This window comes from Macrobrachium rosenbergii, chromosome 50 (genome assembly GCF_040412425.1).
Source record: "Macrobrachium rosenbergii isolate ZJJX-2024 chromosome 50, ASM4041242v1, whole genome shotgun sequence".
NCBI lineage: Eukaryota > Metazoa > Arthropoda > Malacostraca > Decapoda > Palaemonidae > Macrobrachium > Macrobrachium rosenbergii.
Window position 1 is genome coordinate 24,889,727 of NC_089790.1, and position 15,604 is coordinate 24,905,330.

The 15,604-nt window shown below is 34.8% G+C and overlaps 1 protein-coding gene across 1 annotated transcript in view; it reads right to left on the minus strand.

Moving 5' to 3' along the window:
- Positions 1 to 1,364: 1,364 nt before the first annotated feature.
- The window catches only part of LOC136832764 (FHF complex subunit HOOK interacting protein 2A-like), a 47,846-nt gene continuing 33,606 nt past the window's right edge, over positions 1,365 to 15,604 (minus strand). Inside the window, exons 12-16 of the mRNA XM_067094297.1 lie at positions 12,317 to 12,386; positions 10,296 to 10,395; positions 7,370 to 7,537; positions 5,896 to 6,143; positions 1,365 to 5,709 (exon numbers count right to left, since the gene is read on the minus strand). Coding sequence (XP_066950398.1) covers positions 5,601 to 5,709; positions 5,896 to 6,143; positions 7,370 to 7,537; positions 10,296 to 10,395; positions 12,317 to 12,386 — 695 coding nt within the window. The 3' untranslated portion in view covers positions 1,365 to 5,600. The remainder of the gene's footprint in view (positions 5,710 to 5,895; positions 6,144 to 7,369; positions 7,538 to 10,295; positions 10,396 to 12,316; positions 12,387 to 15,604) is intronic.

Here is a 15,604-nt window from a genome sequence, read left to right on the forward strand (position 1 = left end):
GTGCTGCCAAGCCTTCATGATCTGGGTCAGGAAGGAGCCCTTTTCCTCTTACACTTAAATCAGTAGCCCAGTCTGCCTCCTCTAGAAAAGGTGGGGAGCCTTTCCAGCTTTTTTGCTCTCCTCCCCAAGCTTTGGCTAAGAAAGGAGGGGAAGGGAAAGAAGAGAGGAGAAGGATGCCAAGGTTGGTAATCCTCCTTCTCAGCTGTTATGAGTAGGGGATGCCTGATGAGCCACTGGGCAATGTGGCAGAGAAAGGGGGCAGAACCCTGGACAGTTACAGTTCTTCAGAATGGTTACCACAGGCCCTTCAAGTTCCACTGCCCCACCTCTTGGTCTCTTGCCAGTACTATTCCAGGTACCTCTCCCAATTGGAATGGGCAACTAGTAACTGGAGACCAGTCATCAACCTCCTACCTCTGAAAAAGTTTGTCTCACACTTGTTTCAGTATGGGAAAGCATGTTCAGTGTTCCCAGGAAAAATATGGTTCATTAGATATGAAGGACATATTTGAAATTTATTTTGTTGGGCTGGTATAAGACAGGGTGTTACAATGAATGTTAGTTTATGTATATAAGATCCCAGATTGGGAGATACTTAGCAATGTCATTAAAAATTAATGGCATTTTAATGAAATATGAATATAACTTATATATTTTTGAGTTGGTCAATGCAAAACTCTTTAACTTCAGTTTACTTTTATTAGTGGAAGCATTAGTGACAAGGCTCTCACTTTTTTCATATTTGATTTAACCTTTTTCTTCCTGTTCATTATTACCTGTACGATTTCAACTGAGGGGCAGTTACTGTTGGACATGTGCCCTGATATGTACAACCCTGCTATTTTTAGAGTTTCCTGCTAGATATATATTCTTTTCTTTCTTATTTTACCTTTCACTAAGCCTGTTCCTTTCAGTAAGCCCATTCCTTTATTGATGTTGCCCCTTTAAAATGCTCTTACCACAACTACTACTGAATGTCCATTATTATTAATATATTACCAGTTTTACTACTGTACTTATCATTTGCATTACTATTGCCACCAATGCTCTGGCTGCTGTAAGTGTTATTCCTTATTTTGTCTTTCACTTCTGCCAATGAAGTTATGGTTTTAGATTGGTTTGCTTGTTTGTATTTTTTCTTTTTTGTCTTTCCATTTGTTTGCAGGATTACTCAGATTGTGTCTGTTTTACACAAACCAGCAGAGGTTGGGCACATGTTTTGGGGTAATTAGGGATAAGTTACCTTGCCATGTTTCAGGTGGACAAGACTTTAGAAACTAAAACCTGTGCATCACTGTGCCTTACAACTGACAGACTTATGCCAAAGTATATTTTAAGGTTTATAATTGGACAAATAAAAAGCATTTGTTGTTGCATTATATATTTCTTTGCATACACTCCATATGAAAAAGTACATGGAATTATTTGTATATTGTAATACCTTCTCACCTTCACCAGTACCAAAATAATTCTGTTCTCAACCAGAAATCCATCTCATTTGACACTTCAATCAAACTGAATCATGTAAATATATGAAGTATTTCAGAAACATATATAATTCATAAATACAAAACATTTCATTAGTAAAGCCTATTACATTTGGTATGAATGGATGAAAGACTCAAGGTTTACCAAGAAGAAGAACCTGTTCATCCAGGGGCTAGAGATAATCTCAAGTGAAGTACTACCTCAAAATTTACTCACCCCCTTATGTAGTATATACAGAGCAGAAGGAGACAGGACCTTGATGAGGGGCAGTGGTTTTCACCGACGAAATAATTTATTTTCGAAGAATTTCTCATATGAAGTACAAACAGTTGCCTTAAGAGAGCAAATATTTACCTAAGCAAGAAGGTGACTGAAGCAGGGAAAAGTTCCCTGATTTGTAGTGCTGCTTCATAGGGAGGGCTAGCACAGATTATAGCATCTTTGCAACACTTTCATAGTAAGCATAATGGTGCATGCTGACATAAGATGGATTGTTCCATGGACAAGATGACTTTGGTGTCAGCATCCAATCATTCGTGTTAAGCATAGCATGACTCTGGTGACTGGCAGTAAAGAAATTCTTCAGGTCAACAACAGACCAGTGAGGGAGAGACATGAAAAGAAAAACTATTTCTGGGTAGTAGCAAAAGGAAGTAGAAATACAGATGCAAAATGGAATGGAAGAGCAGGTGAAATAAAAAAGAAATAAGCAAGGTTGCTGTGTATGGGGGGGGACTGATATATGCTTGCCTCAGAGAATCAATCTAATTCTGTACAGAAGACATTTAGTTTTTGTATCAAGATCAAACAAGACTTGAGATTCTGACAGGTGAGGAGAGGAGAGAGAGAGAGGGGGTGACCCATGAACTTCCCCTTGCCTTGTACTTTTTTAATATCTCAAACAAATGACTCCTTTTGAAATTTATCCACTGAAGTCAGATTTGCACACATTAAACCTGGAAATTAGACTATACAAACAAATTTGTAATCCTATCAGAATTTACCCTTGATTCACCCAGGGCTGGGCATTTCCTCAGCATAAGTAAGAGGTCAAACACAAGTAAATTAGAAGTGAATACATATGTAATTATCAAACAGGATGGACTGCCATTTAATGCAAAATCCAGGTTTAATTCACAATTATCCTAATTCACACACAATATGGATAAAACTGCAAGAGTAAAGTATTACATTAATAAAGGCTAGCCTTTCAGTGAGTACCAACCAAATTAGGTCTACTCATAAGTTCCAGACAAAAAAAAGGATAATTTTTAGAAGAATGCTATAATGCACAAGTATACTCAGGCACTAATGACATATGGGTAGTAAGATGGCCACGAGGGAATTCCAGAGTAACACAAAGGCCACGAGAGAATTCCAGAGTAACACAAAAATAGATGGAAAGAAACAGAGCACCAAAAATTAAAAAACTGGTAAAAGTAAGATCTATGAAGCATGACAGGAACAACTGGCAACATCCATAAGCAAAAGCCTCATACTGAATCAGGGCATTGATAGATTGACGATTATACTTCACTCACTTTGAGTGTCACTCATGTCAGAAGAAAATGGGATGCAATATAGTGTGAAAAATACAACTGAGTAAAGCTACTGAAGCAAGCTGCAAAAAAGTGCTTGAGGAATGGCTGAGAATATCTAGTAGTATTTATGAATTATCAGTTTGGCTTTGCACCAGGGAAATCAGCAAGCGTTAATAATGCACAGGAGCAACTACAGTAGTAGTACCGTGCAAAATTAAAACGTATATATTATATATTTTTAGATATTAAGAAGGCACTAAAAAAAAAAAGAGAGAGAGAGAGAGTACCAAGACAAGCAGTAGATGGATATTAAAGAATCAAAAGGTAAAAGGAAGCCTATAATATCACAAGATCCAGAATGCTTAGATTGACAGGTATATCTTAAGACTTTGAGATAGAGATTGGTGCCATAGATTACCACCAAGTCCTTTACTGTTTTATCATAATAATAGAGGAGGCTGCAATGCAAAAAAGGATACCCTGAGAGAGGGAGAGAGAATCAGAAATAAATACAGTACCAAGTACCAGATTTCACTAATGGTATTACAGGAGATGCTCAAGATTCCAAAATATGAGCAAGGTAGGAATTTATTTAGCCCAAAATGGCTAAAAAGAGCGAACAAAAACAGGGACAAGGAAGACAAAGTTGAGGTTAGTAGAAGGCAGGCCTTGAGGTAAAAATCATTTACCTTGGCAACAAACTGGATTGTGAAGCTGTTATTAATAAGACAGTAAGAACAAAAATACAGCTACAGATTGAATAAAGTGGAGAGATTTCTGGACATATAAAAAAAAAAGTATCCCATTGGCAAAATCTGTAATGCAAGAATAAGGCCTATACTGAAACCCAAAGCAGGGATGTTGGCATTTATAATAAAAAGAAAAAAAAAATGGCAGGTTTCAAGCAGTGTTGCTATAAATGTTGAGATTCACTAGAATTCATGTGGAAGATCATAATACAGGTAAATATGAAGATTCTGCCAAAGGTGGTGACCTAAAGCTGAAAAATAAAGAGATTTCACAGATTAAGGTGGTTTGTGCATGTGATGACAAAGGAAAATACATTCAATTAGATGAATAAATAGTAGATATGGAAGAAGGCAGACAAACCAATAATATCAGTCAGAAAGAGCGTGGACCAAGACTTACCAAAAGTGAATTAAGAAAGTGCACAATGTAAGAAGACAGTGAAAAGACCACATTGCACATTTAACTCCTAAAAATGAAAATATGAAGTAAAAATATTTCTGACAATGACTGGTAAATTTAGTCAGTCATCCCTCTATACCAAAGTGAAAGGCTCCAGTAAACCAAGAGTTTGTACTTTTTATGAATACTTTGAAATATGGCTAATGTAATCACCACTAAGGATTAAGCATTGATGATATTAGTTACAGTCTTTGAAACAAAAACCTATTTTGTTTCTCTAAATATATAAAATCAAGCAAAACCTGAAATAGAACAAAAATTTATCCTATAGAAATATACTATAGAAGCATGAATATAACAACAAGGAAAGACATTCTCAATTATTCAAACTTCAAGCAAAAAAAAAAAAATAGAAAATGGAATTGATGACCATGAGCAAGCACATAATAATAACTTGAAAGACAAATCAAAGGGTGAAACTAATAACTTTCAAAACAAATTCTGTTTTGTAATGCAAACCACAACCTTACATACAACCACCCAATTTGACCCTTTAGGATGGGTACCATTTATAGTTTGCCAATGCAGCAAACTTTAGACAGTACTAAGGTTCTTTGCAAAGACAATTTGGCACTTAACTGAATCCCTCTTTTCATGTTACTCTAATCCATTTCCCTGGTCTCTTCCACTTAGCTGTCTAACTTTTTCAGCTTTACCTTCCTCCAATCTTTAGTTTTCATTTAAGAACAACCTTCCAGAGCAGCCTTACAACTTCCAAGATGTGACTCACCAGTTTTGGAAAAAGAGATGTTTTCCAACAATTAATCACCCATTTTGAAGAGAATTGTGAGGCTATGTAAGGAAGTGATTTGCATATAAGCACCTAACTACTTAGTTTATAAAACTACACAATTAAATACTTCAAAAACCTGTGAATAACAAAATATGAATTATACATTAACAGTACAGTATGATCAATTAATTCGACAATATAATTCAAAAGAGCAAACTTCATCTATTTCATGGAAATATACACCGCATAATATACATAATATATACATTAGCAATAATATATTATTTGCATTGTGCTAATAAAGACCAAAAACAAAATCTCTAAATGTAATTCTAATATGGAAAGTTTTAAAAGTGGTAGTTAAATTAATGTACAAACGTTGCACCTGTGCTTCAAGTAAGGCAAACAGTAAATAAAAAGCATGGCTTGAAATATAAGAACAGAAAAAAAAAAGTATTTTTGAAATATCTTCAGAATACTCATTAACACAATTGGAATAGTTGCAGATTTCTAAAAACTAGTGAAAATAAGAGATATGCCCAAGAAGCCTATGGATTTATGTACAATTTGCCTTACACAACCATATCTCCAGTTCCAAGCTTCTGTATTATTTACAAATTAATACTTTATCATGATGAGCCTTCTATACTATATTTAGCATATGCAATAGATGCTAATTCCTTGGTGAATTCTTCAATAACAATCAGGGCCTCAAATTTACGGTCGTCACTGTCTCTCCTGTTGATAAAAACAGCACCACTAAATTGATGGTCATGTAATTAATATCTAATGGTACATTATTTTAGTGAATATACAGCAAAAGGGTAAAAATGTAACATGAAAACAATATGTCAGCACCTAAAGGACTTTCTTATTAAAAAGTAAATGAAAGCAGCACTTTGTTAAAAGTCATTCAGTACTTACTCAAAGTCCAATTCCTCCATGGTGCCTAAAAGGTGATATCTGGTAACTTTTAGGTGATCAAGGTAATCCTCTCTTTCCATAATTGGCTTCTGAATTTTTGATACTACTGATGACAGTACAGTGTAAGGGGTTCGAACACCTCCAGTCAAAGGAAGAGTTGGGTTCAGCAAATACTCATGCAAATGAGGATGAGGGAGCAATGCCAAGGTGGCTACCAAGGACGTTACTTGAAGATTAATGTCATAATCCTGGGAAACAGAATTTCACATTAAATTCTTATACAGTATATTGTACAGATTCAATCATCCTGAAGGGAAAAAACTAAGAAAATCAGGTGCTAAAGTACCTTGCAAATATTTTTCTATATTACACCATGGTAACTTACAAATGTATAATAAACTGCTATATAAAGAAGAATATTAGTTCAAGACAATAAATTTAAAAATAAAATTATCTTATCTAGTTACAAGTACTACTGCATTTACAGGTTTCAAATAAAACTGAAATCAACCATCAGTATTGAGTGCCGTGCAATAAACATCTACAGCCACAGCATGTATTTATGTTGCAAGGCATGGCCTAAAAATGTTAAATGCCACTGCTTCATCCAACAAAATTCTATCAAATTTAAAACAAGTACTCCAATCAGGAAAATCAGCATGAATACTTGAGTAAATTAACAACACAGCAATAACAGTACTGTACTGTAATACAGGAATAAATATACAGTACTTGGTGTACTTTAGTTCTTGTACTAGTCTATATATAAGATAAAATATCTGTCACTGAAACTAAATAAGGATCATTTTAAAACACATTAAGACCACCATTAGCAGAGTTCTGGATACTGGTAAATGAATATTTTACACAAAACTACATTTACCATTTAAAACAATTCAACTCATATATATAAGTACTTTATGCCTGTACTTGTGAACCACAAAATGTATAAAGTGCAAAACAATTTTCTCCAATGTTAATGTACAAAATAATCACATCTTAACTTTATGATGGACATACTACTAAAAAATTAATAAGAATATTAATGTACTTGGCAACATCTCTCATCACATTCAGACCGAAATCAGGTAGTGAACAGTAAACCAATAAATGGAATGTTGTCAAGGGTACCATGGCATGCATTGACCAGCAAATATTTTTGATGCCATTTATCATACAAAAGTAGTCAAATACTGTACTGTACTAGGATAATTGGCATCTTTCCATTTTGCCACATTATTGCATCTCCATGGCAGTTCCAATCTGAAAGCTTTAATAATTTTCGGCTTACTAACAGCTAGGCTTTACAAGACAAGAAGTCAAATTTTCCTTAGGCTCCTAATACAAACAAAAATTTTGGCATGGCTACATCATCCTCAAGAACTGTTGGAGGCTGCATAATTTTTCATTACTTGCACAAACCATATTTCTAAGAATTTATAATAAAGTGTTAACTACATAAATAAAATCTTACCTGCTCATCCAAATGTTCTAAGAAATTCATTAACATACTTAGGAGAGGACCCTCATAATATGTGTTTCCATCTGACTCTGGACGAGATTCTCTAGAGGCTGTAGAAGATGTGTCCGATGGACACTCAGGAGTAACAGCTTCTCTTGGCCAACCAAATGATGCACAAGACTGTAAATGGGGAGAGTTGTATGATACCTAACATTTTACAAATTTGGTATTAAACTGTAACAGAACTGGTATTCAGGCTTCATGTCTATCAAAATGTATGCCATTTAAATTTTCTACATTACAAACTCAATTTGTGGTCTCCTCAAATTTATCAAGTCTGTATCCAAATTAAAAGAAAAGAAAAGTATTATCATCTGGTTGACAGCACAGTACATGCCATCATATACATCCTAAGGTCCTGGGTAGTGAGGAGCCCTACATTTTGGGTATTTGTTTTATGCAATTTAAGCTTTCAAACCAATCACTGGGGCATTTTTGCTCATTATGTTTGTCTATCCTTACACTGACAAGGTTCCTGTTTCCAAAACAACTGGCCAATATAATGTTACTGGTAATTATTTCCCTTTTCCATATTAATTTGAAAACTTATTTTTCTTATTTTTATCTCACTAGTGTACTGAACGCAAAGTTATTCATGGATTTCAGATAGATATCTTTCCCATTGCTGGCTGAAATGTTTTACAGCCTTTTTGCTGACACCCTCATTAGTGCTTAGTGAAACACAAATATTATAATTCTGGTTATACAGTGCTTAGTTCAGTAACTACATACTTTTAAAATGTAATTTTATACTTTGCATATCAATTCTATAATGTCTAAAATGAACTTTTTTTTTACTGAAATACTTTCATGCAGTAAGCCTTAGCTTTGGTAAATCTTGCCTTGTTTCCAATGATGTTTATATAGCATTTCATCTCTTAGTTAATTCAGTAAAAATTTTCAGCTGTTTTAATTATTACACTTTCTGTTTTCCGGTTCTTGAAAGCTGCAGTTTGTCAGGTTACAAAATTCTGCATCTTTTGTATGTAATTTATTTGTACTTCCACATCCTCAAGGAGGTGTGCTGAACAGCCATGTAATTTATGTAGTGTTAAGTTTTGAGAGAATTAATTGTTTATTGCTTCCCTGTAAATTACAGGTGGTTTTATAAATATTTACTGAAACAGAGATTATTTGTTAGCAGTGTTTAGTTGGTGAGCACTGCAATATTCTTGCCCATCTGATCTTTTATTTTTACTATTATGCAATATGAAACAGTTATTGATGTCATCATTTGATGTTATTTGGTCATGTTTTATAATTATATCTTTTGCTTCTTAGGAATTTCTCCCAACTATCATACAGAGAAATGTACGAAATCAGTTGGTACCCAATGAGAGAGAGAGAGAGAGAGGAGAAATAAGACAAATAATCCCCCTGCACTGGTGCAAGCCATCACACCACTGAGGGGCATACCAGCAGAAATCCCCCCTAACCTTCCTGATCAATAAAACCAAGGAGGTCCCAATGTCTTGGGATGCAAGATTTTTAGCAAAACCAATCTGGCATCGTAACTGACCAGTGACAATTTGACGTGAACGAGCTTTTGCTAATCTTAAACCCACTCCCCCGATATATATACCTACACCTTTGCTTCCTATTCATTCTTTCTGTAGATGACCACTTGTTTGTGTATTCATCAATATTTAAGAGTTAGTGCAGTAAATAAACAATGAGAGTGGATATACCCTTCTATGTCCTTTGGAAATTTATTATTTCATATCATCTACCTGATGATGAGAAGAATGTAAGAAGAAAAAGATAAAAGACTCTATACAAGCTGAATGACATCAAAATGGAAACTGTTTTCAATAACATTGCCCTTAAAGAGAGACTCCTCCCCAATGATGATAACACTAATGGTAATAACGGGTAAAATGTTATCAAAAAGGCTATCCTAAGCACTATATGCATAAGAGAAAAACATGCCAAAGATGTCAGCATGAGTGTAATTAATTACACTGTTAGGAAGATGTTAAGGTCCTGGAATTATGTCTCAAGAGTACTGCCTTATATGAGACTTTACTAAGAGATTCTATAATTCATTAACTGTAAACTTGAAACTTCTGTTCCAGCCATAATATCCTTTTCTGGTTTGCAAGGCAAACTACTTTTTCTATATCTGTATAAAATGAATAACAAATACTCATGAATGATATTTCTACTTCAACTTAAGGTAAATAATTCCAACAACTGAATTTCCCCCACCCTCAAGAGATTTCCCAGGATAAATGCCAAATACTTGTAAGATCAAATACTGAAGATCTTATGGTGCATTTCTTAATATTTAATCTCTAATTGCACAATAATCATTATGGCCATGTTCTCTACACTCATCTGTACTGGGAAGCACTACAACTCTACCATGAGTTTCCCAAATCTTATAAGCAATAAAACATTCATGATATTGAATGCACAGAAGTAACTTGAAAGTTATAAAGTTATCAAACATCTAACTCACACCAAGAATGATATATAATTTACACCATGATCTTATGGGAAGTACTCCATGATGACTAATTTTTAAATTAAAACATGAACAAATCATTAGTTTTTAAGCTTTACCATTTATAATTTGCTCAATATTCATTCCCATAAATCTTAACAAACCTTCCAACATTTTTCCATCCTCTACCAACCAAAGAAATATGTCTGATATGTTATCTCTGCAGCAAATTACTCGTTGTCTGAGAACATATAAAATTTCATAAGAATCTTAAGAATGGTCTTGTCACTGGAATTACACCTTGTTAAGAGTATACTGTAACTGACTACTTTTGCTAAGGAAACCACACAATCCTAGCAAACCAGTTTCCATACTTGGTAGATTCTTATGCACAAATAAAATATCTTTCCATTTAAAATCTTCATAACTTACTCGGCATGTATCTCTGTACTGTCGTTGGGCATCTGCCATATAACTCTCAAAGTCATCCTTTTTGGTTGATCTCAGTTCTTCAGGTACCACCATCAAGAATCTGTTAAAAATAAAAGAAACTTTTTTGGCTTAAGAAATCATAAATGCATGAGATTTGGTCAACTTATTATAACAGAAGTGTAACAGCAAAGGTCAATATTAATAAAGTCCATCTTTCAGACGGTAATGAATCATGGGCTTGTATATTCCAGGGTTACCAAAACAATGTTTTCAGTCACTTTTCATAGGTTAGTTAAGGATAAAATATTGGAAAATAAAAAAATGTGCTTAAAACTAAATTACAATTATTACTTTTAAAACTAAACAATATTGTGCACATCACTACACAACCCCTGAAATTCATCCTCAGCCTCACCATCTTACCATAAGCAGTACCAACTGACTATAAAATAATATGAAATACTAAGAACATAAAAGTGGCTCCTTCACAAATACACTAGTAGGGATTTGCTTTTCCTATAAAAATTCTGTAACCACAATAACAATTAGGTCATGTGATAAATCCCAAGTTACCAAATCACAAAATAAAGTGTGAATGTCACTCTAGGGCCATTTGAAACTCCTTGTTATTGCAGCTCTTATTAATGAAGTTAAAAATCAAATGAATTCTGATTTGCCAGTGTGTTGGAAGCATCATTTCTAGAAGCACAATGTTTCTGTTCCCAACATAATCATGTATTCTTCAAAAAAAGCTGAAGTTCCTTACAGCATAGGTTCAAATGTTATGACAGAAATATTGTCAAGATTACCTTAATATCTCAGAAAAGCAAAAGACACTATATTTTAAGGCTTATGACTGGCAAGTGTTCAGCAAAAATACAAGCTCCCTGATAAATTAATTTGTATTATGCTGCAATGAAGGTTTGCAAATCTTAATTGAAGAGATAACATGATATAAAGGTAAAGTTGCTTGGTTTCAGTTCTCCACCACCTTCAAGTGCTCAGGCAAATGTCAGCCAGGTTCCCCTAGTCCCCCACCACAGACCTCACACTGCAGCATGATACAGAGCCAGTGATTTTTCATTACCTTATGGGGGCCAACAACTCCTGACATACAAGTAGGATTCCAAGACACTAACCACTCTACCAGTGACTATGGGAGTAAATCCCTAGACTAACAACAAAATTCAAATACTGTATAAATGGTACATGGTTACATCAATTTCCAAACAAAGAAAATAAAACATTGAACTATTTTTCCCAGTTTGCTGGCATGTTGTTGTGGGGAAGTATATTAAAAATTTTTTTAACTTTAAGCCTCAAAATGTTTAAGATTAATTTGAAGTTTTGCATTAAAGAGAACAGAATGTGAAATCCTGTGGCTATGTTGGTGATGTCAACAGTGATAAACTGACAATGACCCCTACTCAAGCTTAAAAAACACCATGCAGATCCTGATTTGCAGGGTTACTGTAGCATCATTAAAAACACAAATCTGTTACTTTGATCATTAGGACTGTAAAAATTTCCAAAATATTTGCAAATTTCATGTTATGTTGGTGATTATAAACTAATTTATCAGCATTACAGTATATACAAAATCAGTTAGCTTCACTGCCTACAGTGTCTTACATCTCTTGGAGTAACTTCTGGAAATGACACATTCATTCAAAATGAAACGGAATGTAAAATTCAAACTAAGAGCCAAGCAACGGCATTTGCAAAATTTCATTGGAGCTGTTGCAGGAACAGTGCAAAAATGGTGGAATGATAAGATTTGTAACAATATACATAAGAAAATTAAATTCTTATTACTTTTTCATAAATAAAAATCTTTTTGTATTTCAAAAATACTACTAATACCTAGAGTATGTTCAAATTACAACCACAAAATAAAACAAACACCTAAAGTGACAGACCATTTTCCTTTTAACTCGAATTGTATCAGGTGTCCTATACCAAATCTACTTAAAAATGTCAACACTTATTGCTAAAAAAAAATGAGACATTCATTAACTTACTGTTTTACAATTTTGTTAATGTTTGCTGGAGCTAAAGTCCTGCTTATTGGTGGAGACCCTGAAGAATCCTCTGAAAATAAAGTTTTTGTAAGCTCACAAAAAAGATGATAAAGATTATAAAGATATATAAACATGACTATACTATAAAACAGTGCACCAATCTGCTTGATCTTTAAGTTACATAGTAAATATGATCCATCCAAATATCTAGTTCCTAAAAACAAAATTCATTTTTTCACACCAACATATGGACCCATTTATTTTCATTTTATTCTGAATTAACCAAGTACCAATGCTGGAACTGCTTAAACTTCTGCACTAATACTTATCATTACAATAATCAATTTAACAGCATTTCCCCTATATGCACTACACCCGTGACAGCACTTTTTCAGAGCAAATGGATACATGCACGCACATACTGTATGTTCATTAAGGTCAAGTACAATAATGTACAGTACAGTACTATAATAACAAACTTCACTGTACAGTTTTTAATTTGCATTACAACTGATCATAGCAAATAGAGAAAAAATGGTTCAAGCTTCGTTGTCCATATATTAATTTGCATAGCACTGGATCACAAGAAATGAAGAAAAATGTTTGAAGCTTCAATGTGGATTTTTTCATTTGCATGGCAGTTCATCATAGGAAACAGAGGAAAAATGCTTCAAGGTTCATTGGAGAGTTTTGAATTTGCATAGCTAATGATCATGTGGGAAAAAACTTGAAGGATACTTAATAGATCATCATGAAAATTCCCAATGTGATAATATATACATATACCTTGTAGCATTCATATTTTGTTTTGTAGCCAAGAACATCAGTATTTTTGATAAAGTATATGCCTTAAATAATTTTTTCAATGTTTGCTGGTAAGAGGCTTGAACATACAATGTCTCGGTCATGGCTCCTTCAGTATCATAAGCAAATGCAATGGTTTGTGGGACTGAACTAAATATGGTTGCTGAGAAATGCAAGGCAACACTCAGTTCAGTCAGGCCTCTGAAGGTTGGCTCTTCCATTTCAAACTTTTAGTAAGAAATTATTAACAGTAGGGCTCATGGCAAAGATAATGACAAGAAGATGGTCATATTAGGTATCATTTTTAGTTTTCTGAAAAGAAAACTATTGTGCCTGCTTTGTCTGTCCGTCTGCAATTTTTTGTCTGCAGTTTTTCTGTCCGCCCTCAGATCTTAAAAACTACTGAGGCTAGAGGGCTGCAAATTAGTATGTCGATCATCCACCCTCCAATCATCAAACATACCAAATTGCAGCCCTCCAGCCGCAGTAGTTTTAATTTTATTTAAGGTTAAAGTTAGCCATAATCGTGCATCTGGCAACAATATAGGCCAGGTCACTACTGGGCCATGGTTAAAGTTTCATGGGCCGTGGCTCATACAGCATTATACCAAGACCACCGAAAGATAGATCTATTTTGGTGGCCTTGATTATACGATGTACAGAAAACTCAATTGCGCCGAAGAAACTTCAGCGCATTTTTTACTTTTTTTTTTTGCCTCCTATAATGTCTATCATTCAATCAATGGACACGAGCACTGTATTACTGTCGGCAGCTGATCAAGGATCCTACATGAAGAGATGGTCATGTTCAAGGATGAGAAGGAGCTTCATTTGGATCCTTGTGATGAGTGGACTCTACAGAACCTGAGAAACTACTCCCCATCAAGTTAGCAACCCACAAATGAGTTCTTACTTGGAATACTGTCTCTGCTCTCACCTTTGAGAATGGCTGGCATAAGCTGTATGCAGGAAATGAGTGCTATCAATTTCTCAAAGTTCAAGGTTGTGGACTTCTAACAACGCTTCAGGAAAGTCAAAGAGGATGTTCAGAAAGATGATACTCATGACTGGTTAGATGAGGATGATAGTGATTCTGGGTATTAGACCATGTCTGATGAGGAAATTGCCACTGTTGCCCCTGCTACCCAGGATGCTGAGGATGACAACAGGGACTGCACCATTCCTATGACACCCAGTTTCAGCAAGGTGTGCAAAGCACTTAACAAATTGACCGAGTTTTCCAATAACCCAGGTTGCATGAGGGAATAGTTAGCAGAGGCCTTGGTCAAATTCCTAAGTATTGCAAGGAACATCATTAAGCTTCAGCAGCAGTAATCCTACTTTAGAGCAGACACAAGAATTTCTTCACAGTTGGCTACTGCAGCATCCATCATAAGCCACACCTAATTCCGAACAACAGTCAAGTACATCTGTTGTCGTTCTTATGTCAAACCCTTCGCCCAGTTCATTATTCATCCTAAAGTTAGACAATGCACTTTGCCTGCACTTAACACCTGACGCCTTAACATTTTCACCTGTTCCTACACCTGAAAGTGATGACTTGGGTTACTTGCAGGAACTGAGGTGAAATATCACTCGCCACATGGAATAAAGCTTCCAGGTATGCACAACAAGCTGTCAAATTTGGTAAGTCTTAGAATTACTCTCCTAGGATACCATTCTGAAAGGTGTACAAATGAAAGAGGGGGGCATGAACATTGTGTGGTATATTCATTTAAGTTTTAGTCTCAGAGCAAGAATTTTATATATGACCATAAATGTTTCCTCTATAACAAGTTTTAAAGTACAAGTGTTCACCTACGTATGCACTGTACATAAAAAATAGGACCCACAGAAAGTGTAAGTCTAGTAGCATCACAGTTACATTGTACACTACAGTTCATCTTTTGTGGTTAGTCCAGTCATTATGCTTTATTTTTTCTTATCTACTTGTACACAGCACTCATACATACCTGTACATTACATACACTACCTATGGATTGCATGTACAGTTACTAGAAGTAGCTGGGGCAGGCTAAGTTACAGTCTCAAAGTTCTTGAGTGAGACATTTTACTAGCTTAAGTGTCACAATTTTTGGGGTGTTTTGTGTGTCATACACTCTTATTGTAAAAAGACAATATGAAAAATTCTTATTTCTTTGGATTCTACTATACAGTATACACTTTTAGTTCGCATCATGTTTGCATAAGCTAGACAGGGTTGCTTAGGATTTTGGGATAGCTTAAAGGCAGCTTGTCCTAGGTTGATATTCACCATTACCATGTGGCAACTTTTGGATGTAACAACACCCCTCTTGGACCTAACATGCCCATTTTCATTTTTCTTTCATGATATTCCTTTGTAGTATTTGTCTTTATATGTAGTTAATAGTGAATACACTCAAGTTGTATTTCAGCTTGTTTTATACACTATGGTGCACCTGTATATTGCTGATAGCATTTCCATCAAATAACATACAGTAC